Source organism: Globicephala melas, chromosome 13, assembly GCF_963455315.2.
Source record: "Globicephala melas chromosome 13, mGloMel1.2, whole genome shotgun sequence".
NCBI classification, from domain to species: Eukaryota; Metazoa; Chordata; class Mammalia; order Artiodactyla; family Delphinidae; genus Globicephala; species Globicephala melas.
In genome coordinates, this window is record NC_083326.1 from 81625851 (window position 1) to 81649415 (window position 23565).

The following is a 23565-nucleotide window of genomic DNA, read 5'->3' on the forward strand; positions in this document are numbered from 1 at the left end:
CCTGTAATGTTCTCAGTGGCCTAAGCCATGTGACAATCTATGAACCTATCACTGCAGTCAAGGGATTAGATTACACTGTTTAACCAGCTCTGGATCACTTGCCCGCCCTGGGAGCTGTAGGGATGGGCAGGAGATGAGAGTGGGCTGAGAGTGGAAGAGACCTGGCTTCCCCAAAGGGAGAAAATTGAGGTGCTACTGCCAAAGGGGGAATTGTTGCTGGACAGGCAAAAATTACAGTGTTCTCTATAGTTATATCTCCAATAGAGCCAAAGTTGGGCTCTGGAAGTCCTGGAATAAAAAGCAGATCATTCTTTTTTTTTTGGCTGCATTGGGTCTTCGTTGCTGCACGTGGGCTTTCTCTGGTTGCGGTGAACGGGGGCCACTCTTCATTGTGGTGTGCAGGCTTCTCATTGTGGTGGCTTTTCTTGTTGCGGAGCACGGGCTCTAGGCGCATGGGCTTCAGCAGTTGTGGCTTGCGGGCTCTAGAGCGCAGGCTCAGTAGTTGTGGCGCACGGGCTTAGTTGCTCCGCGGCATGTGGGTTCTTCCCAGACCAGGGATCAAACTCATGTCCCCTGCATTGGCAGGCAGATTCTTAACCACTGTGCCACCAGGGAAGTCCTTTTCTTTGTCTTTTTAATATTTATTTATTTAGGTTGCTCTGGGTCTTAGTTGCAGCGAGCGGGGTCCTTAGTTGTGGCATGCATGTGGGATCTAGTTCCCTGACCAGGGATCGAACCAGGGTCCCCTGCATTGGGAGCGTGGAGTCTTAACCACTATGCCACTAGGGAAGTCCCCCAAAGCAGATCATTCTTGATGTCCCCTTCCAAATACCCTCCACCTTTAGCCTGTGCTTCTCCCAATAAACATCTGCCGCCTACTCAGGCATGTCAGGCAACAGTGGTATCTTTTTATGGAGCCAGTTCTCTCCATCTTTAACAGATTGTCAACCCCACAAGGACAAAAACCTCGACTGTCTTTTTCATCACTACATCACTAGTGCTCAGCCCCATGCCCAGTACAATAAATATTTGTTGAATGAATGAATGCATGGATGGTGGGTGGACCTTCCAGCAGTCGAGAATTTGGGCTCCTCTCACTCATGGAGAATTTTACACTACTCAGAGCCTCTAGAGTGTGAATGATAGAGTCAATTATATATGTGTGGCCCTGTGCTAAAGGCTGAGGATGCCAAGATGAGAAAGTTGTCTCAGCCCTGCAGGATCACAAAGCCTATTGTGAAAGATACAAACAGGAGTGTGCTGGAGCTGGCTTGTACGAGCTCTGAGCCGTTTCTGCTCATCCCTTCCCAACTCCAAGTTCACTGATGTTCTATTGGTAGCTTGAAATCAGCTAGGGTGGGAGTATTTATACCACAATAATCAGTAACTCCTACAATATCAGGGCTTTTTGTTTTCCTGGAGAGCTGGTTATTAAATGTTTACCAACATACCACTATGCATAACTAAACATATAATTATATCAGAGTGAGAAGTATTACAGTAAATGCCACGGGGTCTCTTTTGTTTTTTGTGGTTTTTTTGGCCATGCCACGTGGCTTGCGGGATCTTAGTTCCCTGACCAGGGATCGAACCCGTGCCCCCTACAATGGAAGTGCAGAGTCCTAACCACTGGACCACCAGGGAATTCCTTCCACAGGGGTCTTAAGAAGGGAGAAATTCTTCCTGGAGAAGCTGGAGAATTTTGGAAGGTTTTTCCCAGTGGATTGCATTTCTCTTCATCCATCATATCGACCCAAGCAAGAAACCAGAGCCTCTGGTCCATTGGCCCACTGACTCCTTTGGTCTCTGTAGTCACTGATCCCCATTTTTCATTCCTCTCTTTCAGGCCTGCGCTCTTGGGCACTGCTGAAAACTTCACTGTGCTCATCAAGAATAATATTGACTTCCCCAGACACAACTACACCACGTAAGCACCCAGAATGTCTGGCTATATTAGTTATCTACTGCTGTGTAACAAATCATCCCAACACTTAGAAACTAAAAGCAACAAACTTTAATTTTCTCACATAGTTTCTGTGCATCCCAGAATGACATCTGGGTATGACTTCACTGGGCGGTTCTGGTTCAGGGTCTCTCAGGTTGCAGTCAAGCTCTCATCTCCAGACTGGACTGGGGCTGGAGAATACTCTTCCAAGCTCGCTCACACAACAATCAGCAGGAGGGCTCAGTACTTCATCATGTGGACCTCTCCTTCAGACTGCTTGGGTGTCCTTAGGACATGGTGGCCAGCTTTCCCAGAGCAAGAGATCCAAGCCAAAGAGCAAGAAAGTGAGACAGTAACCAAGATGAAAGCCACTGTATTTTATAATCTAATCTCAGAAGAGACACACTATCACTTCTGTCGTATACTATTGGTCACAGAGACCAACACTGTACGATATGAGAGGAGAATACACAAGGGTGTAAATCCCAGGAGGCAGAATCATTGGAGGCCCTCATGATGCCCGGGTACCATATTGGTTCACTCTTATGAAAGAGATGGATCCCAGTTTTCAATAGAGATGTTTGTTTGTTTGCTTTCCATTATGTGCAGGAGAAACATCTTGCCGGATATAAACGTCACTTGCACCTTTCACAAGACTCAGAATCCACAGTGTCCCATTTTCCGACTAGGAGATATCTTCCAAGAAACAGGAGATAATTTTTCAGATGTGGCAATTCAGGTTGGTGACGTCTTTGTACAGTGGGATGTGGGGGGGTGGGTCAAGGGATGGAGGATGACAAATGGCCAAGAGGCTGGACCACTGGGTCTTAATAATATGCTCATATTTATTGAGCATTTTGTAAATCCATGCACGGTGACAAGGACTTTTCCTGTATCACCTTATCTAATCCCACAACAACTCTATGAGAGACACTCAGTGTATTCGTTTCCTGTGCCTGCTATAACAAATTACCACAAATTTTGTGGCTTAAAACAACACATTTTTTTTTTTATACTACTGGAGGTCAGAAGTCCAAAATGAGTTTCACTGGGCCAAAATCAAGATATCAGCAGAGACATGCTCCCTCCGGAGGCTCTAAGGGAGAATCCATCTCCTTGCCTTTTCCACCTTTTAGAACTGCGTTCCTTCCATTTCTTGGCTCACAGCCCCTTTTTCCCGCTTTGAAGCCAGCAGTACAGCAGCTTGCTTCAGTGGTCACATTGATTTCTTATTCTGTGTCAAATCTTGCTCTGCCTCCCTCTTATAAAGACCAGTGTGTCTTCACAGGGTCCACCCAGATAATCCAGGATAATTTCCTCATCTCAAGATCCTTACTTAATCACATCTGCAGTCTCTTTTGCCATTTCAGGTAACATATTCAGAGGTCCAGGGATTAGGACCTAGGATTAGGAATATTTGGGGGACCATTACTCAGACTACCACACTTGGATTAGTCAGGATTCTTCTGGTTGCAAGTTATAGAAATCCAACTCAAATGATGTAAGCAAAAACTAAATCAAAAAGTAATTTGGGGGCAAATAATAGAAACCAAACTCAAGTGGATTAAGCAAAAAAGGAACCATATTAACTTGCGTAAAAAGACCAAGAAAAATGAACATTCTAGTATACCCAAGGCATCCTCCTACCTTGGGAGTTTTCTCTTGCTGTTCCCCTCTGCCTGGAACAGTCTGTCCCAGACATAGCATTAGCTGCCTCCTGCACCTACTTCCAATATTTACTCAAATATAAGCTCAGTGAAGCTTTCCCTTACCGCTACATTTAAAGCGACAATTCCCACCTCTATCCCAGCATGCCCTATGGCCCTTTCCATGTTTATTTTTATCCCTGGCACCTAGCATTATCTGACATACTATATATTTTACATACCCATTTGTCTGTTGTCTATTTTCCCTGACTAGAATGTAAGTTCCATGATGGCAGGGACATTTAGCTTTTTTTTTTTTTTGGGGGGGGGTGGTTCATTCTTGTGTAATGTTCAGCCCATAATGGACACTCAATAAATATTTGTTGATTGAATGAAGAGTATGATAGATAGGCATAGCTGCCTCCAGGAACTCAAATGATGTCTTCAGGAATCTGACTCCTTTCATCTCTTGATTGTTTCCTTAATGATGATGTCATTCTCAGGCATATTCTCCACATGTCAAAGCAAAGCCACCAAAGCTCTAGCACTGTGCTATCCAATACGGTAGCCACAAGTCACATGAAGTGACTTAAACTTAATTAAAATTAAATAAAATTAAAATTTTATTTCCTTGGTCATACCAGCCTCATTTCCAGCATTCAATAACCACTGGCTATTGTACTATACAGCATGAATATAGAATATATCCATCATCGCAGAAAATCCTATTAGACAATGCTGCTTTAGACTTTCACACTCTATAGCTAGTGGTCCCAGGCAGTAGAGGACTTCTTTTCCTATGGTTCTGGCAAAATGTCTCAGGAAGAGCTCTGATTGGTCTACCTTGGGCCACATATCTATCCTGAATCAATCACCAGGTCCAGAAGGGAGCACTGTCCTGATTGGCCAGGCTTGAGTCATGTGCCCACTCCCGGGGCTTGGAGAGGACATAGCCCCATTCAAACCACTGAGAGTTGGGAAAGGTGTTTCCCCAAGGAAATTCCAGGTAGTTTTCCCAGAAGGCGGCAAATTGGATGCCAAGTGACAAAGGCATTAGATATTCACTGTAATATGTAGCGTGCTTGGCTTAGTGCCAGACAAAAAAATGGCAGTTGTGATTATTCTGTATTATTTCCCCTTTCTCCAAGTCAGAGCCTCCTTGCTACTCATTTCTGTATCCTCAGTATCTAGCATACTGTCTTGAAATGCCTAAGTTCATTTATTCAAAGACATACCTTTTTTTCACTTTTAATAGTTTCCAAATCAGGAAGTGCTTTCAGTTGATGGAGTCTCACAGTTTAATTGACAGCATTTTTTTCTTAGAGGAACATTAAGAAAAAAAAAAAAACCCTATGTGTCTTACAAGCAATGGTGTCTAAGATTCAGTGAAATATGATAGTCAGTACTCAAAAACATGTTAGTAGAAAAAAAGAAGTACCAAGTATAGGTAAGAGATTAACAGATTCTTTAGAAGTTTAGAGGAGAAAGGTCACCATGAATTGAGGGGCACAGGGGTGGCTGAGTGGGTGGGGAAGGATGTTTGCTGGGTCTTGAAGGATGAGGAGGATTTAGCTAGAGAGGTGAGTGGAAGAAACATTTCATTGGGAGAAAAGGTCAAGGGCCAAGATTTAAAAATTCAAAGCAGACCGAGCAACTCCACTCCTAAGTATGTACCCACGAAAAATGACAACATATGTTCACACAAAAACTTGTACATAAATGTTCACAGCAGCATTATTCATAATAACGAAAAGGTGGAAGCAACCCAAGCGTCCATCAAAGGATGAATGGATAAACAAAATGTGGTATGCTCAATCAATGGAATATTCTTCCACCACAGTAAGGAATGAAGTACTGACACATGCTACAACATGGATGAACTTTAAAAGCATCATGCTAAGTGAAAGAAGCCAGACATAAAGATCATATATTATATGATTTCATTCATATGAAAGTTCAGAATAAGGAACTCTATAGAGACAAAAAGTAGATTAGTGGTTGCTTAGTGCTTGAGAGAGGGGTGGTAAATAAAGTTTACATGTTTTCTTTTGGAGGTAATGAAAATGTTGTAAAATTGATTGTGGTGGCAGTTGCACATATACGTGAATATACTAAAAACTGTTAAATGCACAAGTTATGTGGGCGAACTGTATGTGAACTGTATCTCAATAAAGCTGTTTTTTAAAAAAAGAAATGAAAATGCAAAGTGTGTTTAGGGAAAAGCATAGAGATTTCAGAATAAGAGCTTTCTCCAGGGGTGTATTGGGAGATAAGCAGAGAAGATGTGATGGAGCACGATGAATTCCAGTCTAACAAGTTTCAGCTTAAACTTTACTGGGGGGTGGACATTACACGTGTCTGATTACAGGAGTGGTTTGTTGAAAGTTATATTTTAGGAAAATAAATTTAACGGTGGCGTGTTCCAGGTGGGAGGAGGAGCAGGGAGATGCGCTTGTAGCTGCCACAGTACTAGTTGTATGAGTTAGATAGGGCTGCACCTATGGCTCTGAAATTTTTAATCAGCATTTTTTTTTTTTCCCTCAAAAGCCAACTTTTCCTTCAGTGGTCATCACTATGTAGGGAGATGTCTGATGGCTGCATAACCCATGTCCAGCGGGACTTAGAGATTGTCTCTCGTTGTCTTCCCCAGGGAGGAATCATGGGCATTGAGATCTACTGGGACTGCAACCTGGACAGGTGGTTCCATCACTGCCGTCCAAAATACAGTTTCCGTCGCCTTGACGACAAGACTGCCAAGGAGTCCTTGTACCCTGGCTACAACTTCAGGTAACAGTGCTCCAGGTCAGACTTGCCCAGTGACTGGCCACCCTTGGATCCCCAGGGACCTTCCAGGCCTGACTGAATTGTATCCCCAGCAGCCAGCAAGACTAGTTTTGGTTGCCAAGGCAACAAGAGGAATGTAAAAGACTTCCTCTAAGAGCTAGGCAGTGACTGAATTTTTGTATGAATTATTAAAGAATTGCACACTCTTTGTAAGATAAAAACAAAACTTGGGAAACAGAGAAAAGCATAGAGAAGAGGATAAAAATCACCCATAATTCCTCTATCCTGAGATAATTGAAGATAACCCTCTGGTGAATGTTCCTTCGTCTAACCAATTGTTTTGTGAGGCTTATATGAGATCATATCACATTTACAGTTTGGTATTCTGGGGGGGGGGTTCATATGCCAGGTCACTCAAAATTCTTTGTGACCATCACGTTAATTATCATCGTGTTCCATTGTGAGTGTAATGATAACGTTAGCTACAACTTAGGGAGGGTATTCTACATACCAGGCATTTATATCACCATCACTAAACCTCACAACCACCCTGGAAGGTAGATATTGGTGTCCCGGGGAAAGCTGAGAAAGGTGAAATGATCTCCCCTAGACCCACAGCTAATAGTAGAAGCTCCATAATCCTAACCTAGATCACCAAGACCTTAAAACACACCCTTTCCCTTCCATCTCATAATTTTCTCACCATTCCGCCATTATTGGATATTTGGGGTATTTCTGATTTTTCTTTATAAATAACTCTGTAGTGTATATCTCTGTACATATATCTTTGTTTGAATCCCAGATTATTTCCTTAGGATAAGTTTCTAGAAGCAGAATTATTGGATCAAAGGTTATGAGCATTTTACCATATGCTTTCAGGTTTTAAAAATACTATATGGCTATATTTTTCATTTCTCGGATTTATATTCAGTTCTTTTTCAAAGCCACCTATTACTGTTTCAGTGAGATCCATTCTTAGCTTATGGATCCTACTCCTTTTGTCCAATCTACTGTATAACCCCTTTCACACTGAACTGTAGCAACTTGGATGGGATTTCTCTTTGTGGGGCTTTGGAATATTTGTTGGTGGACTTCGGCAGAAATGATCTTGTGCAAAGTTTTGCGTGTGCCATGGGATATGGAGACATTCCTCTGGGGTGACAATTTAATTTTGTAGTTGTTCCTGCCAGGACTGTATGGCATCTATCAATTACAAACCAGTTTTTAGTTTAATTTATTGGTGCTGGATGTCTTCACTCCACTAGAAGTATCCCATCCCTGCTTCCTTGCTAAGTTGGGCATCTGCAGCCTCAGCTCCTTTCCCAAGAAGTATGTTAAGACTCTAGCTGCTCAGATACAAATCTGATCTGGTACTCCTAGGGTTCACGTGGCTTTAGTCCCCACTTACCACTCATCTCTAGCACCTGCCCTTCCTTGTTTTGAGCTCAATAATATATTGATATGACTTTAAAAAATACTTTATCTTGCACTTCTTTGTGTAAGTGCAGTGGGGTGGGAGGTGGTGGTGGAGGTGGTGAGGCAGCCTGCCATCTTGATTGGAAATCCTTTTGGTGAGAACATTTTTTTAAAATAAATTTATTTATTTTTGGCTGCATTGGGTCTTCGTCGTGGTGCGCGGACTTTTCATTGTTGTGGCTTCTCTTGTTGCGGAGCACGGGCTCTAGGCACGTGGGCTTCAGGAGTTGTGGCTCGCGGGCTCTAGAGTGCAGGCTCGGTAGCTGTGGCGCACGGGTTTAGTTGCTCCGCGGCACGTGGGATCTTCCCGGACCAGGGCTCGAACCATGTCCCCTGCATTGGCAGGCGGATTCTTAACCACCGTGCCACCAGGGAAGCCCAGTAAGAACATCTTAAAGACTCCTGATACCTTGGGTAACATTGCTTCCTCACTGCAGTTTTGTCTAATTTTTAAGGTTCTTTGTAGTACATCGCTTATGCTTCTAGCTTCTGGACTTCAACCCTATGAATTCACTAGAATTCTGGTTCATTTTCACTCTTGAGCTGGCTAGTGCTGGTTTTGTGCTGATCTATTCTTGTTTTGATGCTCTGCACAGTTCAGTCCTCTGCTCCTGACTTTTTCCCATTGGTGATCTTGTGCCCCTAACTTAGTTTCCATGTTACCTCCTATGTCTGGATAATTTTTTCAGCCTGTTCCTACAACACTGGGCCAGCAGTAATTTGGCCTCTCAGTTTGAGGCTTATAACACAGTCTCCATGACCTTTCATTTCCTGTGGGAATCAGGCAGGGTTCTGTGACTGTGGTTATGGCTGGTCATTTTGTGCTCTGATTCCAAACACAAAGCAGGCTTTTGCTGTTTCCTTTTCAGAGAGAGTTGCTGAGTATATCCCTCGGTTACACAATTTGCTTAAGAAGCTGGTAGGATGTTGATACTGGCATTCTTCATTCATTAAATATATATTGAAGAAAAAAATATTTCTTGCCCCAATGGGTATACATTGGTAAACAAAATAGACAAATTACTGCTTAGCATATATCCTAATAGGACATGACTATACATATAAGACAAAAATATAATAAAAAACTCCAAGTCAACATCATTAGCCACCAGGGAAATGCAGATTTAAACCACAATGAAATATAATGACATGCCCACCAGAATGACTAAAATTAAAAACACTGGAAATTCCAAAGGTTGGCAAGGAGGAGGAACAACTGGAATTCTCCTACTTTCCTGGTGGGAGTGTAAAATGGTACAACCACATTAGAGAATTGTTGGGAAGTTTCTTATAAAGGTAAACATACATCTATCCTCTAAACCAGAAATCCCACTCTTAGGTATTTACCCAAGAGAAAGGAAACATATCTCCACAAAAAGATTTGCACATGAATGTTCACAGCATCCTTACTCATAATAGGCAAAACCCAGAAAGAACCCAAATGTGCAATAACAGGTGAATGGAGAAATAAATTGTGATATATTTATATAATAAAACACTACTTAACATAAATAAAAATGGAAGAAATTACTGATACACACATCAACATAGATGAATCCCACAGACGTTACATTGAGTGAAAGAAGCCAGACCTGAACGAGTACATTCTATGATGCCATTTATTTGAAGTACAAGAACAGGCAAACTTATCTGTGATGATAAAAGATGGAACAATGGCTGCTGGGCTGGGGTTTGGGGGTAGGAAGGAGGAGTAGGAACCAATTGGAAGGGAGCACAAGAGTTTTCTGGGGTAATGGAATGTTCTAGATGTTGGTAGGGATCTAGGTTACATAGAGTATTCATTTGTCAAAACTCATTGAATTGAACCCTTAGGACTTGTGCATTTTATTATTATATGTTAGTTATACCTCAATAGAACAAACAAATCCAACAAAACCATTTCAGATGATGATAAATACTTCAAAGAAAATCAAACAATATAGTGTGATGGGGGTGTGGGGAAATGCAACCGGACAAGGCCTCTCCAAGCACAGGATAGGACCCCCATAGGCATCATGCACTTTCCTGAGGACTGAGCTTTCCTAGTTAAGAAGAGAAACTGTACACATAGGAGTCCACGTTAGGGAATCAACTTGCAAACATATTAGCTTCTGTGAATACTTTTAGTACTAATGGTCTGGACCAGTGGTTCTCAAAGTGCGGGTCCCCATATCAGCATCATGTGGTATCCTTCTAGAAATGCAAATTCTCAGGCTCTACGACAGACCTACTGAATCAGACACTCTGGGGATTGTCTTCATAAGCCTTCCAGGTTATTCTTATGCAAACTTAAGTTTGAGAATCACTAATCTAGACCCTCGATACTCAAATGTGATCCTGGAACCAGCAACATGGGCCTCACCTGGGAGCTTGTTATGATGTACAATCTCAGCCCCGACTCTCAATTTACTGAGTCAGAATCTGCATCTTAAGATTCCCAGGAGATTCATGTGCACATTAAAATCTGAGAAGCACTGGTCTAGACTATATTTTCTAGCATCCCAAACATACTTCCTTCTTAGATGATTCATCTGACTATATTTTCTTTCTACAACCAGGTTGCTAGCTGCCTGGGAGAATGAATAAAATAAAGTGTCTACTTAATCTGAGCATGCAAGTACAGGCCAAAGTACACGTGCACGTGCAAACACACACACACATTCATTGCTTCCTAACCCTTCTGCTAGCACTCTTATTGAGTTCTGGAGGGGTCCACTTAAGCAAATGGCTTTATTTATATTTTATTTAAAGCAGCATCATTAACTGGCAAGCAGGCTTCAAATTTTGTTTTTGTTTTTGGCCTGCACAATGTTCTGAAAGTTGAGACATTCTACGTAAAAATATGGACTTCCTACTTTTTTTGAAAATTAAGCTATTTGAAAAAAATCAACCCATTTGACAACACTGGCTTCATATTCCACAGGGAGCACTCAGCTAGAGCTGAGTATCAGTGGTTCCCTTTAGAAAGGCCATGTGGCTCTTGGTTTGCCATGCTCCTCACCACTCCTTATTGCCTCTTACCTGGCTGCATCACTCATTTCTGTTATCTGGCCCCTATAGGCATTTGTGTTTAAGACCCTTGGCTAAAGACTGGCTGAGATCAAGATGTAACAGGATTTTGCCTTCTCCGGGTCAGTGGAATTTCATCCAGGGCCCTGAAACCAGCTCCTAGTTTAGGTAATGTTTTGATCATTCCCAGCTGCTCTACTGAATAGGTTTGTGGCCATTAGCAAAAAGAGAGGCCTGGATCAGTGGTCCCCGACTGCCCTCACAGGCTGTTTTTACAGCAATCAGCAGACGCATGCAGGGCAATGTACCAATCAGATGTTAGCAAATGTTCTTCAAGTCGCTGAGCTAAGCCTAAGAACATTATCTCCTGAAGAGATCTGAGCTTTCTGAAGAACTGGTTGTGATGTTAATATTCTTTTAGAACAAAGTTTTAGAGCATTGGTTCTCTGGAATAAGCACCAGAAGAAATCTTTAGCCAAAAATAAAATGTCAAGATCTGATGGGTAACTGGACAAGTTATTGTCAAATAGCCACACAAAAGGGAAGGAAGTTAGAGGTTATATGAGGTTAATGAGAAAATATAACTTTCTAAAACAGGAAGTTGAAGGAATTGATCACGTTGCAGAATTTTGTCCTTTACCAAAAGATCCATGGCAAAAGATCCTTTTTCAATTATTCAGTTTATTTACAAGATGTGTAAAGCAGGGAAGTCCCACACTTCCCACACATCAGAATAGAATGCCTGATGTGCTTCTCTGCTTCTCAGAATGTGTGTGTGTGTATTCATTTCCTATGGCCGCTATAACAAATTACCACAAACTTGATGGCTTTAAACAACAGAAATTTATCTCTCACAGTTCTGGAGGCCAGAAGTCCAAAATCAAGGTGTCAGCAGGGACATACTCCCTCTAAAGTCTCTAAGGGAGGATCTTTCCTTGCCTCTTCTAGCTTCTGCTGGCTCTAGGTGGTCCTTAACTTGTGGCTGCATCCCTCCAGTATCTGCCTCCGTCTTTACATGGCATTCTCCTCTGTGTTTCCGTTTCAACTCTCCCTTTCCTTTTTCTTATAAGGATACAGCCATTGGATTTAAGACCCACCCTAAATCCAGGATGATCTCATCTTGAGATCCTTAACTCATTTACATCTGCAAAGACCCTATTTCCAAATAAGGTCACATTCACAGGTGCAGGGGTTAGGCACTTGGACTTATCTTTTGGGGGGGGGCATTATTCAACCCACTACAGAGTGTAAAAACATCCTTGCCCAGGGCCTGGTGTTCTGAGTGTGGCCCATTGATCACCTGCATCAGAACCACCTGGTACCTTTCCTGGAAATACAGATTCCTAGAAACACCTCACACCTTTTGAAACCACCCTTTGGGGGTGAGGCCCAGGAATCTGCCTTTTGAACACACTTCCCAAGTGATTCTTGCCCTCAGTTTGAGACCCACTGTACAAAGACCCTGAAAGTAGAAATTCAAGTATTTACTATACAATGTTAACCTTCCAGCAAAACAGCTTGCATAGAGAGATAATGCAACCCTGGGGCATGGAGTGGTGATGCATGCTTGCTTTGTATTTTAAAAAACAAATCAATTAATAGAGCAGAAGAAAGTACTGTCATGGAGTGAGAACAATCAGATGCAAAGAAACTGAAACCCCTTTGGCCAGAAACAGGCACTGAAGTGCCTGAGAATATCTAACTGATCTCAATGTCAGATCGTGAGTTTACAAAGAATAAGAATTTCAGATGTTCCAAACTATACTTTGGCAGAGCATCTGTTTTCTTCTCTCCCCACACCTGTAAATAGATTATGAATTAATAACTCAAAGAAAATATATGTCCTTACCTAAAAACAACCACCAAAAGTGGTAAGAGGGAGGGTCAGATTTAAAAGTTTTGTGAGACATGTGGCTTAAGCCTTCCTAATTATTCATGAAAAACAAAACATGACACTTTCCCTGACTGTAGCACTGATGAGGGCTGCATATTTTGGGTGACTGTGATTTGTGCTCAGGTCTTAATTTATAAAGGTGGCTGAGTAGTAACACAGAGAAGTCAATGCCCTTGAAAGAAGAATTTCCCGAGAGGTGGGGCACACCAGGTCACACAGGGCCACAGGGAGAAGCACCAGGTTTGGTCAGGGGATAGCAGGAGAAAGGGGAAAGCACAGCCCAGAGCCTTTACTGTGTTTTCTGTGGGAAATGAAAGGCAGGGCAGGGGAAACAGCTTAGGATTGGCTAGTTTGAGTAATGGTGGTGGGCTCTGGGCTACAGGGGTGGTCTCTGGTTGTCTGGTACCTGGCCCTGGGCAAGTTAGGGCAGGGGAAATGTTGGCTGGGTGTGTGAAAGTTAGATACAGAAGGTGGCTGAGATATGGACTCAGGATTGGTCAAGAGGGTTTGTAACATGATTTTCACATACTTGCAAAAGCTGGATGGCAGGGGGCATGTAAACAACATTGTCCGCTAGTTTGGCCCTGGTGATAATGGATGCCAAACAGACAAATACAGAATCTTAAGAAAACACAGTTAGAGCAGATTGCTGAGGGGCACCTGTTCCCAATCCATTCATTAGTATCTAAGATTCACCCTCCCCCTCTTTGTTCTAGAAGCTAAACTTTTCCCTCTTAGAGAATGATCAGAGTGCTTGAAGTTATTTTTTTTAATTTCTCTTGTTGTCAACCCTGTATTGGTTAAAAATTTTTCATTTTAATCTTAAACTAAAACACAGACTTTCCATCATCCTGTGATGCTGGAAGTAGAGAAGGTGACATGGGGAAGTGGTGCCTTGGTTCAAGGTGAAGAGACAGAGAATTTCATGGGTTTGGATTGTGTTCTTTCCTCTGCCAACCAGAGCAGAGCTAGAAGACGGACAAAGAAGACTAGAACGGCTACTGGTTCGGTTTTTCTTTTCATAAAATACCAGCACTTCCAGAGAGATCGTTATAAATATGTATCCTTTTCCTCCTACAGATATGCCAAGTACTATAAGGAAAATAATACCGAAAAGCGGACCCTGATAAAAGCCTTTGGGATCCGTTTTGACATCCTGGTTTTTGGCACCGTAAGTCTCTTCTCGCATTCAGCCACTGGCATCTCCGTTCCTATGACTGTGTCTTAATTATCGCTGTAGTGTCTCAAAGGGTGAATGTTTTGGTCATAGTCGTTAGCTGGCACTGTGCATCTTGCATGTGGGATCAGAGAGGGGGAAGAAATGTTCTTGTTCATGGACAAGTCATCTAATGAGTACAAGAGTGGGCTTGGGGAGAAAACCTAATACTCAATTTTCAATATACTCTGTTGCTTAAAAAAGAGAGAGAAAGAAATCCCTCTGCAAAATACTTTGTAAGGAATCCAATTCAAATGGGTTTAGGAAAAAAGACGACTTTTTTTTTTTTTAGTTCACATAACTGAAAAATCCAGAGGCAATTTTCAGGCTTCGGGCATCATGAATCCAGATGTCTTAACAACATCATCAGGAACCTGCCTCCCTCCATCTCTTACATTTGTTCTCCTCTGTTTTGGTGTCATTCACAGCGGGTCATCTCTATGCAGTGCTGTCAGCAGCTACTTATACCTTAGCAATTTAGCAACCTCAGTGAAAAGAGAACATCTCAGCAAAAGCCTCAGCAGATGCCACTGGCTTTGACTGGCCCAATATGGGCCAGATGCTCACTGCCGAACTGTGACCAGGGTCACTCGCAATGGCTGGTCTTACATCAGCCCTGAACCAGCCCCTTCCCCGCAAACTACATGGACTGAGTATGGACACAGACAGTTCTCCAAAGGAAAATGGGCATGCTGTCTCCAGAAGAAGGGGATGCTGGGTATGCAAAAATCAACAGATGCCCACATACCTTGTCTGACAGCGTATTATTTATGTAACATGGTGATAAGCAGCACAAGAATCGATGAGATATAATGAGAGGATACAAAGACACTGAGAATAAAAACCACAGGGACATCTATGGGAAGAGTTTGTGCAGACATTCCTTCCCTCTGTTTCCAGAGTAATCTCAAATCACTTTTAGGGAAAGCTCTTTTGAAACCCTCACCTTGAATGGAATAAAAAACTTTCAATGGTTCTCCTCTCAGTGTGTGAGTTCCACTGCTTATTTGTTTAAAACATCCATGTTTTCAAGCACATCCTGAAAGGCAGAAGCAGGAGGAATGGGATTCATATTTTCAGTCTCCTTAATCTTTGTTGCCGTGAACACTTTGGATGCATCTGTCAAATTCACGGCACTAGACTCCCTCCTCTGCTGGAACTTACAATTACATGTTAGAGCAAAAGAGCATTGCTCTGAATTTCAACCGGGTAACCTTTTGTACTCTGTTTCCAGGGAGGAAAATTTGACATTATCCAGCTGATCGTGTACATCGGTTCAAACCTCTCTTACTTTGGTTTGGTAAGGGATTCTCTTTCTCACATTTTATGAAAATGATTTGGCAAAAGGAAGTTTCACTGACATGGTGCTTGTCTGGGTTTTTCCCAGGCCACTGTGTTCATTGACTTTCTCATCAACACTTACTCAAATAAATGCTGTCGATCCCGTATTTATCCCTGTTGCAAGTGCTGTGAACCCTGTGCAGTCAATGAATACTACTACAGAAAGAAGTGTGAATCCATTGTGGAGCCAAAGCAGGTAAGGCTTGCTGTGTCTATGGGATGTTAAAACACGTGTATGGCCCATTGGACCACGGAGAAGTTTGCAAAAATAAGGCCAAGGGCTTCCCTGGTGGCGCAGTGGTTGAGAGTCCGCCTGCCGATGCAGGGGACACGGGTTCATGCCCCGGTCCGGGAAGATCCCACGTGCCGCGGAGCGGCTGGGCCCGTGAGCCATGGCCGCTGAGTCTGTGCGTCCGGGGCCTGTGCTCTGCAGCGGGAGAGGCCACAACAGTGAGAGGCCCGCGTACCGCAAAATAAATAAATAAAAAATAAGGCCAAAATCATAGGTGTAATCAATCCCATGGTGGATAATTCTCTGGAATCTACCCCAATCCACCATCTCTCAGATGAATCCTTTAGTTTTAGTGAAGAATAGACACAAAAATGGAGAAGCAAGATATAGGGAAAACAAATTTTTATGTTCCAGGATTTGTCAGTTTTGTCAGATTTATTAAATTGGTTGTGCAAAAAAAGTATAATGACTTTGGAGAACAATTTGTAAATCTAGTAACATTTAAATGGGACATACTTTACAGCCTGGCATTTCCACTTCTCCATACCTGCCTTAGAGAAACACTCACATGGGTACCCACGTAGTACACATGTACCAGATGTCCATCACAGTGCTGTCTGTGACAGTGAAGGGGAGCATCTGCCCAAATGTCCAATAGGTGAATGGTGATATAAACTATGATAAATCCATAGTAAGGAAGGCCTGGTACCAGTTTTTAAAAATGAGGTAGATTATAATAAAAGCAAACGTTTACATAGCATTTCCAGTGCTACGTATGCATTAACTCACTGAATCTTCACACAACCCTACAGGTAGGTTTATGGGATTATGATTATTAGCAGAACTCTAGATAGGTGCTATTATTATCTCTTTCTATAGATGAGGAAATTGAGGCACAGGAAGGTTAAATAATTTGCCCAAAGTCATACAGTTAGTAAGTGGCAGAGCTGAAATTCCAACTCAGGCAGGCTGGTTTCAGAATCCATGTTTATAACCACTATGTTATAGGTAATGGCATGAGCAAATATCCAAGACATTTGTTGACAGGAAAAAAACAAACTATGGAACAATATATATGGTGTGATATATAGGTTAAAAAGCAACAATACACATAAACTAATTCTATGTTTTTTCTACATGTATATATGTCCATTTATATACACACACATATAGATTCTGTATATTTTCTGCATGTATTATACACACACACATGTAAATGTGTGTGGGGAGGTAATATACGTATAAAAAAAGGTACTGGACACTCATAAAAGTGATAACAGTGGGGGCTTCCCTGGTGGTGCAGTGGTTGAGAGTCCGCCTGCCGATGCAGGGGACATGGGTTCATGTCCCGGTCCAGGAAGATCCCACATGCCCCAGAGTGGCTGGGCCCGTGAGCCATGGCCGCTGAGCCTGCGCATCCGGAGCCCGTACTCCACAACGGGAGAGGCCACAACAGTGAGAGGCCCGCGTACCGCAAAAAAAAAATAAAAGTGATAACAGTGATTGCTTCTGGAAAGGAGCCTAGGATGGGGGAGTGGTCAGAGTGGTCAAATTTTAGTTCACCTGTATGGTTTTGATTTGATTAATTTGGAATTTACTACATTGACTCCATGATTTCCTCCAATCAAAGAGAAGTCTCTGGTATTTAAAAACAACAGAGGGTTTCTTTCTTTCATCCAAGAACATTGCTGTCCTTTTTTAGCAGCTGAATGCACAATTCATTGTTCGTTGTACATGTATTTGCAATTAAAGTAAAAGTTCATCTTTGCAACTAGAATTAATCACCATTTCATGGCCCAAGATGGGATGAAATTTAATGAAAATATAAATAATTTAAGATTCAATCGTATAACTTTCTGGAGATATTCAACCTAGAGTAACTGAAATTGAGGGAACACCACAAAGGAATTTTACATAGCACTTGGGGGACCTACAGATATTAGGCAGGAAGCTGTGGATACTCTAAATCTACAAATTAAGGTGCTTGGGGATCAATTTCTGATTTACCTTTAGACTCGGAATCATTCTTTCTTTGTTAGCAAGAGTTTTTGGTTAGCTTGTGTAACAGGTTGTCATCTGGAAATAGGAATAACAGTTGCCTTTAGATATGTTCAGATATGCAATTCGTGATAATTCTGAACTAAAGTTGGTAACCTTTTAATCTTTATTTCCTAGACATTAAAATATGTGTCCTTTGTGGATGAACCCCACATTAGGATGGTAAATCAAAGGCTACTTGGGAGAAGTCTGCAAGATGTTGAAGGTGAAGAAGTGCCAGTAAGTTATTTCGCCTTTTTTTTTTTTCTCGGTCACACCACGCAGCTTGCAGGATCTTAGTTCCCCAATCAGGGATTGAACCCGTGTCCCCTGCAGTGGAAGCGCAGAGTCCTAACCACTGGACAGCCAGCAAATTCCTGTAGTCTTTTTTTCTTTTTTAAGAGAAAACTTAATATTTTATTTATTTATTTATTTATTTTTGGCTGCATTGGGTCTTCCTTGCTGCGTGCTGGCTTTCTCTAGTTGCGGCGAGCGGGGGCTGCTCTTCGTTGCGGTGCATGGCCTTCTCATTGTGGTGGCTTCTCCTGCTGCAGAGCACGGGCTCTAGGCGCACGGGCCTCAGTAGTTGCGGCACATGGGCTTAGTTGCTCCGTGGCATGTGGGATCCTCCCCGACCAGGGCTCGAACCCGTGTCCCCTGCACTGGCAGGCGGATTCCTAACCATTGCACCACAAGGGAAGCCCAAAACTTACTATTAAATATAAATATATCTAGAAATGTGTATAAATCACAATTGATGACAAAGTAAACCACATGTGACAAGCACCCAGATTTAAAAAGTGACTATTACTAGCAGAAGTCCCTTTTATACCTCCAAATTACTACCTTCCCTTAAAAGTAGTCATTATCCTGTATTCAAGGTTAGTTTTACCTCTTCTAGAATTTTTTTATTTAAAAATTATTTTTATAATTCTTTTAAAATTTTAATCCTATAGTATGTATTCATTACATACTCTGTTGAGTGTCTGGCTTCCTTCCCTCAATATTATTTTTGTGAGAGTCATCCATGATGTTGTGTACAGCAATGGTTCATTCTCGTTGTATAATTTCCATTTTATAAACATTCAATTTATTTATCCATTCTATTGTTGAATGAACTACCTATTTGGGTAGTTTCCACTTTGGGGTTCATGCCAATGATGCTGCTACTCTTAGTAAACCTAAGAGTGGAACTGCTAAGTCATAAGGCAGGTGTGTGTTCAGCTTTAGTAGATACCACCTAACAGTTCTCTGAAGTGGGTGTTCATTTTTTTTTTTTTTGCTGTACGCAGGCCTCTCACTGTTGTGGCCTCTCCCGTTGCGGAGCACAGGCTCCGGACATGCAGGCTCAGCGGCCATGGCTCACGGGCCCAGCTGCTCCGCGGCATGTGGGATCTTCCCCGACCGGGGCACGAACCCGCGTCCCCTGCATCGGCAGGCAGACTCTCAACCACTGCGCCACCAGGGAAGCCCTGAAGTGGTGTTCTAATTCACATTCCCCCCATCAGTTTTGGCTGCTGGACATCGTCACTAACTGCGTTAGTTTTCTACAGCTGCCATAATAAATGACCACAAACTAGGTAACTTGGAACAACAGAAATTTATTCTCTCACAGTTCTAGAGGCCAGAATTCTGAAATCAAAGTCTGAAATCAAGGTGTCAGCAGGGCTGTGCTCCCTTTGAAGGCTCTAGGGGAGGTTCCTTTCTTGCTTCTTCCAGCTCCAGGAGCTTATTACACCTGTTAGGATGTCCAGTACAATACTGAATAGAAGTGATAAGACCAAGCATCTTTGTCTCATTCCCTATGTCTGAAAGAAAGTTTTTTACTTCACTATAGTACTTGCTGTAGGTCTTTTTATTTTTTCCGGCCTCGCCCCACGTCTTGCGGGATCCTAGTTCCCAGACTAGGGATTGAACCCGGCCCACCACAGTGAGAGTGCCACGTCCTAACCACTGGACCACCAGGGAAGTCCCTGCTGTAGGTTTTTAAAGAATGCTCTATCAGATTAAGAAAATTCCCCTCTGCTCCTAGTTTACTAAGAATTTTTATCATGAATGGATACTGAATTTTAAAATAACGTGTTTTTTCTGCTTCTTTCCAAATAATCAATGAGTTTTCTTTTCTTCTGTCATGTGGTGCATTACACTGATTGGTTTTCAAATATTAAGCCAACCTTGCAGGAATCTGCAATAACATCAGTTTGAGTGCGATGTATGATTCTTTGTATTTACTGCTGGATTCAATTCCCTAATATTTAAGAATTTTACATCTCTTCTTGAGAGAGTCTGGCCAAAATTTTTCCACTCTTGTAATGTTTTTATCAGACCTGGGTATAAAGTGAACTCCTGTGTGTTGGGGTGGGTGTGGTAATATACACATAACCTAAAATTTACCATTTTAATCATTTTAAAGTGTGAAGTTCAGAGACTTCCCTGGTGGTCCAGTGGTTGGGACTCCGTGTTCCCAATGTGGGGGTCCCGGGTTTGATCCCTGATCGGGGAGATGTATCCCACATGCTGCAACTGGAAGAGCCCACATGCCGCAACTAAAGATCCTGCATGCTGCAGCGAGGATCCTGTGCACAGCGGCGAGGATCCCGTGTGCTGCAGCTGGGAGCTGGCATAGCCAAATAAATAAATAAATACATAATTTTTTTAAAGAGGAAAAAAAATAAAGTGTACAGTTCAGTGACATTTAGTATATCCACAATGCTGTGCAACCATCACCACTATCTAGCTCCAGAGCCTTTTCACACCCCGAAAGGAAACCTTATATCCATTCAGCAGCCACTACTCACTCACTTCTCCCCAGCCCCTGGCAACCATTAATCTGCTTTCTGTAGATTTCTGTATACATGGATGTACCTATTCTGGACATTTCATGTAAATTGAGTCATACAATATTTGTTCTCTTATGTCTGGCTTCTTTCATTTAGCATAATGTCAAGGTTCCATCCATGTTTAGCTAAACATCCATGTTTAGCATTTGTCAGCACTTCATTCCTTTTTATAGCTGAATAATAGTCCATTGTATGAACATAACATTTTTTTAATCCATTCATCCATTGACAGACACTTAGGTTATTTTCACCCTTTGGTTATTATAATAGTGCTGCTGTGAACATTCATGTACAAGAACCATTCAGTTTTAATGTACTTAACTCAGACTTTCTTTGTCTGGTGAATGAAGGTATATGTCACAAAGAATAGACAAAAATGATGGCAATTATGGCAACTTCCACTGGAGGATAACAAATGGATTTTTTCAGAAAAGAGAGCATGGTGAGAAAGGAGAAAGCAGAGCTAAGTCAACAAATATTTACTGTCTACTATGTGTGGGCACTGTCCTAGGCATTGGGAATGCAGGCAGTAAACAAAGCAAACAGGGCCCCTGCTTTCATGTGGAAGAAGAATCATTAAGTAAACATATCAATTCATAAGATCATTTCCTCATAACAAACATAGAACATCACTATGTGATAAGAGAATGACCTGGGAGAAGGGGAACTACCTAGATCAGGTGGTCAAGGCAAGAAGGGCTCTCTGAAGAGATATATGTATTGAGGCCTGGCTTTTCTGAATTTCACTTTCCAAATCTGTAATATGGAGATCAGAGCACATATCTCACGAGGTTCTCCAAAAGCTTAAACGAGGCAGTGCTTGCAAAACACAGTCCTGATATATACATTTAATAAATGATAGCTACTAGTATTAATGTAATATTAAATGTAATTTTACAAGTTAATAATAAAGTTAAAGAACCTAGAACCCTAGGGGTTGTCAGTGCTGATGGGTTTGGAAACTTGCCTTTTTCAGAGACCCCCGATGGACTTCACAGACTTGTCCAGGCTGCCTCTGTCTCTTCAGGAGCCACCCCCCATTCCTGGACAACCAGAGACTATCCAACTGCTCAGTGAAGGGGCAAGCCCTAGATCCAGTGACTGCCCGAATTGGTGCCAGTGCGGAAAGTGCCTCCCATCCCAACTCCCTGAGAGACAAAGATGCTTGGAGGAGCTGTGCTGTCGGAAAAAGCTGGGTGCCTGTATCACCACCTCAGAGCCATTCAAGAAGCTTATCCTGTCCAGACATGTCCTGCAGTTCCTCCTGCACTACCAGGAGCCCTTGCTGGTGCTGGATGCAGATTCTACCAACAGCCAGCTGCGGCACTGCGCCTACAGGTGCTATACTACGTGGCGCTTTGGCTCCCAGGACCTGGCTGACTTTGCCATCCTGCCCAGCTGCTGCCGCTGGAGGATCCGGAGAGAGTTTCCCAAGAGGGAAGGCCAGTACAGTGGCTTCAAGAGTCCTTACTGATGTGCTGAGCAGTCATATAATATTGCCTTTGCTTGCACCTTGAGCTTCACCTGCAAAGATGTGTGTCCAGATTTTCAGCCACAGGGAAATGTGCTTTCCTCCTCCCCCAGCTCTGTTTGTGTCAGAGAGCAAAGTGACCGGAGTAAACAAACAGCAACTAAACTAGAATCCCTCAGCATGGACTGAGAGTCAAGAGATTCAGATTTATATCTCCATTCTATCCCTAGGAAGTTGTGTGATCCTAGGCCTTTAACCTCTGTACCTCATTTGCCTTATTATCCAATCTATTGTTTCACAGGGATATTAGGAGAGCAAATTGAGACAGTGTACACAAACTCTCTTTTTAACGCATAAAGAGCTACATGAATATGAAGCAGCTCATTTTGAGGTGAGACTAGGATAATGTCCAACTATCAACAAACCCTTGGGTCCTGGTTAAAGAATGGGGAGGATTAAAAGTTTTGGCACAAATTTTTTGGCATTTGTCCTATAGACCTGAGGGGTTATATCTCCTCCCCTTGTGTCTTGGCAGCTCTGATCACTTTATCCAATGATAAAGTGATGCTGTGTCAGCTTCAGGGTCTTGGTCTTAAGATGCTGTCAGCTTCCACTTCCTGTCCCTTGAAACTCTTGCTGTGAAGGAAGCAAGCTCCCATGTAAAAATCTGCCTATCCTGAGTCCATCCTGCTGTGAAGAAGCCCAAGCAGCCATGTGAAGAGGAGAGATGCCCCCAGCATTCAAGCCATCCAAGCCCATGGGAGAGAAGAAGCCTTCAGATGATTCCAGATCCTGCTAACATGTGACTGCAACTGCATCAGACAACCCAAGTGAGAGCTACCCAGTGAACCCACAGAACAAAAATTGTTATTTTAGGGCTTCCTTGGTGGCGCAGTGGTTGAGAGTCCGCCTGCCGATGCAGGGGACACGGGTTCGTGCCCCGGTCCGGGAAGATCCCACATGCCGCGGAGCGGCTGGGCCCGTGAGCCATGGCCGCTGAGCCTGCGCGTCCGGAGCCTGTGCTCCGCAACGGGAGAGGCCACAGCAGTGAGAGGCCCGCGTACCGCAAAAAAAAAAAAAAAAAAAGTGAATAGCAGGTTTTAGGATCCTCCTGCAGGATTTCCGTTTCAAGGTTTTGGCACTAGAACGGACTATTTCTTTTTTTTTTTTTCCGGACTATTTCTTAACGACAACTATTTTAAAGAATAAATAGAGAACATTATTCAAAATTGTGACTAATGAAGGATCTGTGAGTTTTTTTTTTTTTGCGGTACGTGAGCCTCTCACTGTTGTGGCCTCTCCCGTTGCGGAGCACAGGCTCCGGACGCGCAGGCTCAGCGGCCATGGCTCACGGGCCCAGCTGCTCCGCGGCATGTGGGATCTTCCCGGACCGGGGCACGAACCTGTGTCCCCTGCATCGGCAGGCGGACTCTCAACCACTGCGCCACCAGGGAGGGAAGCCTCGGATCTGTGAGTTTTTAATACATATTCTAAGATTTACCATTTTGACACTTTTTAAAAGTCATCAGCTTTCTACTGTTTTAATGTAAGATAATATGAACAAAAACCTTCTTTTCTGGTCCCAGGATTTCACCTGGCTTTAAACTCAGGAATCAAGTTAAGGGGCCAGATTTAACTCTCATTTTTACTACCTTTCAGAGATATTTTTGAAAA

General features: G+C 42.7%; 1 protein-coding gene across 1 annotated transcript in view; it reads left to right on the forward strand.

Moving 5' to 3' along the window:
* The window catches only part of P2RX7 (purinergic receptor P2X 7), a 51451-nt gene extending 28687 nt beyond the window's left edge, over positions 1 to 22764 (forward strand). The window contains exons 6-13 of the mRNA XM_030860297.2: positions 1847 to 1927; positions 2555 to 2684; positions 6242 to 6378; positions 13835 to 13925; positions 15205 to 15270; positions 15358 to 15507; positions 17719 to 17820; positions 21397 to 22764. Of these exons, the coding sequence (XP_030716157.1) occupies positions 1847 to 1927; positions 2555 to 2684; positions 6242 to 6378; positions 13835 to 13925; positions 15205 to 15270; positions 15358 to 15507; positions 17719 to 17820; positions 21397 to 21894 (1255 nt within the window). The 3' untranslated portion in view covers positions 21895 to 22764. The remainder of the gene's footprint in view (positions 1 to 1846; positions 1928 to 2554; positions 2685 to 6241; positions 6379 to 13834; positions 13926 to 15204; positions 15271 to 15357; positions 15508 to 17718; positions 17821 to 21396) is intronic.
* Positions 22765 to 23565: the final 801 nt, after the last annotated feature.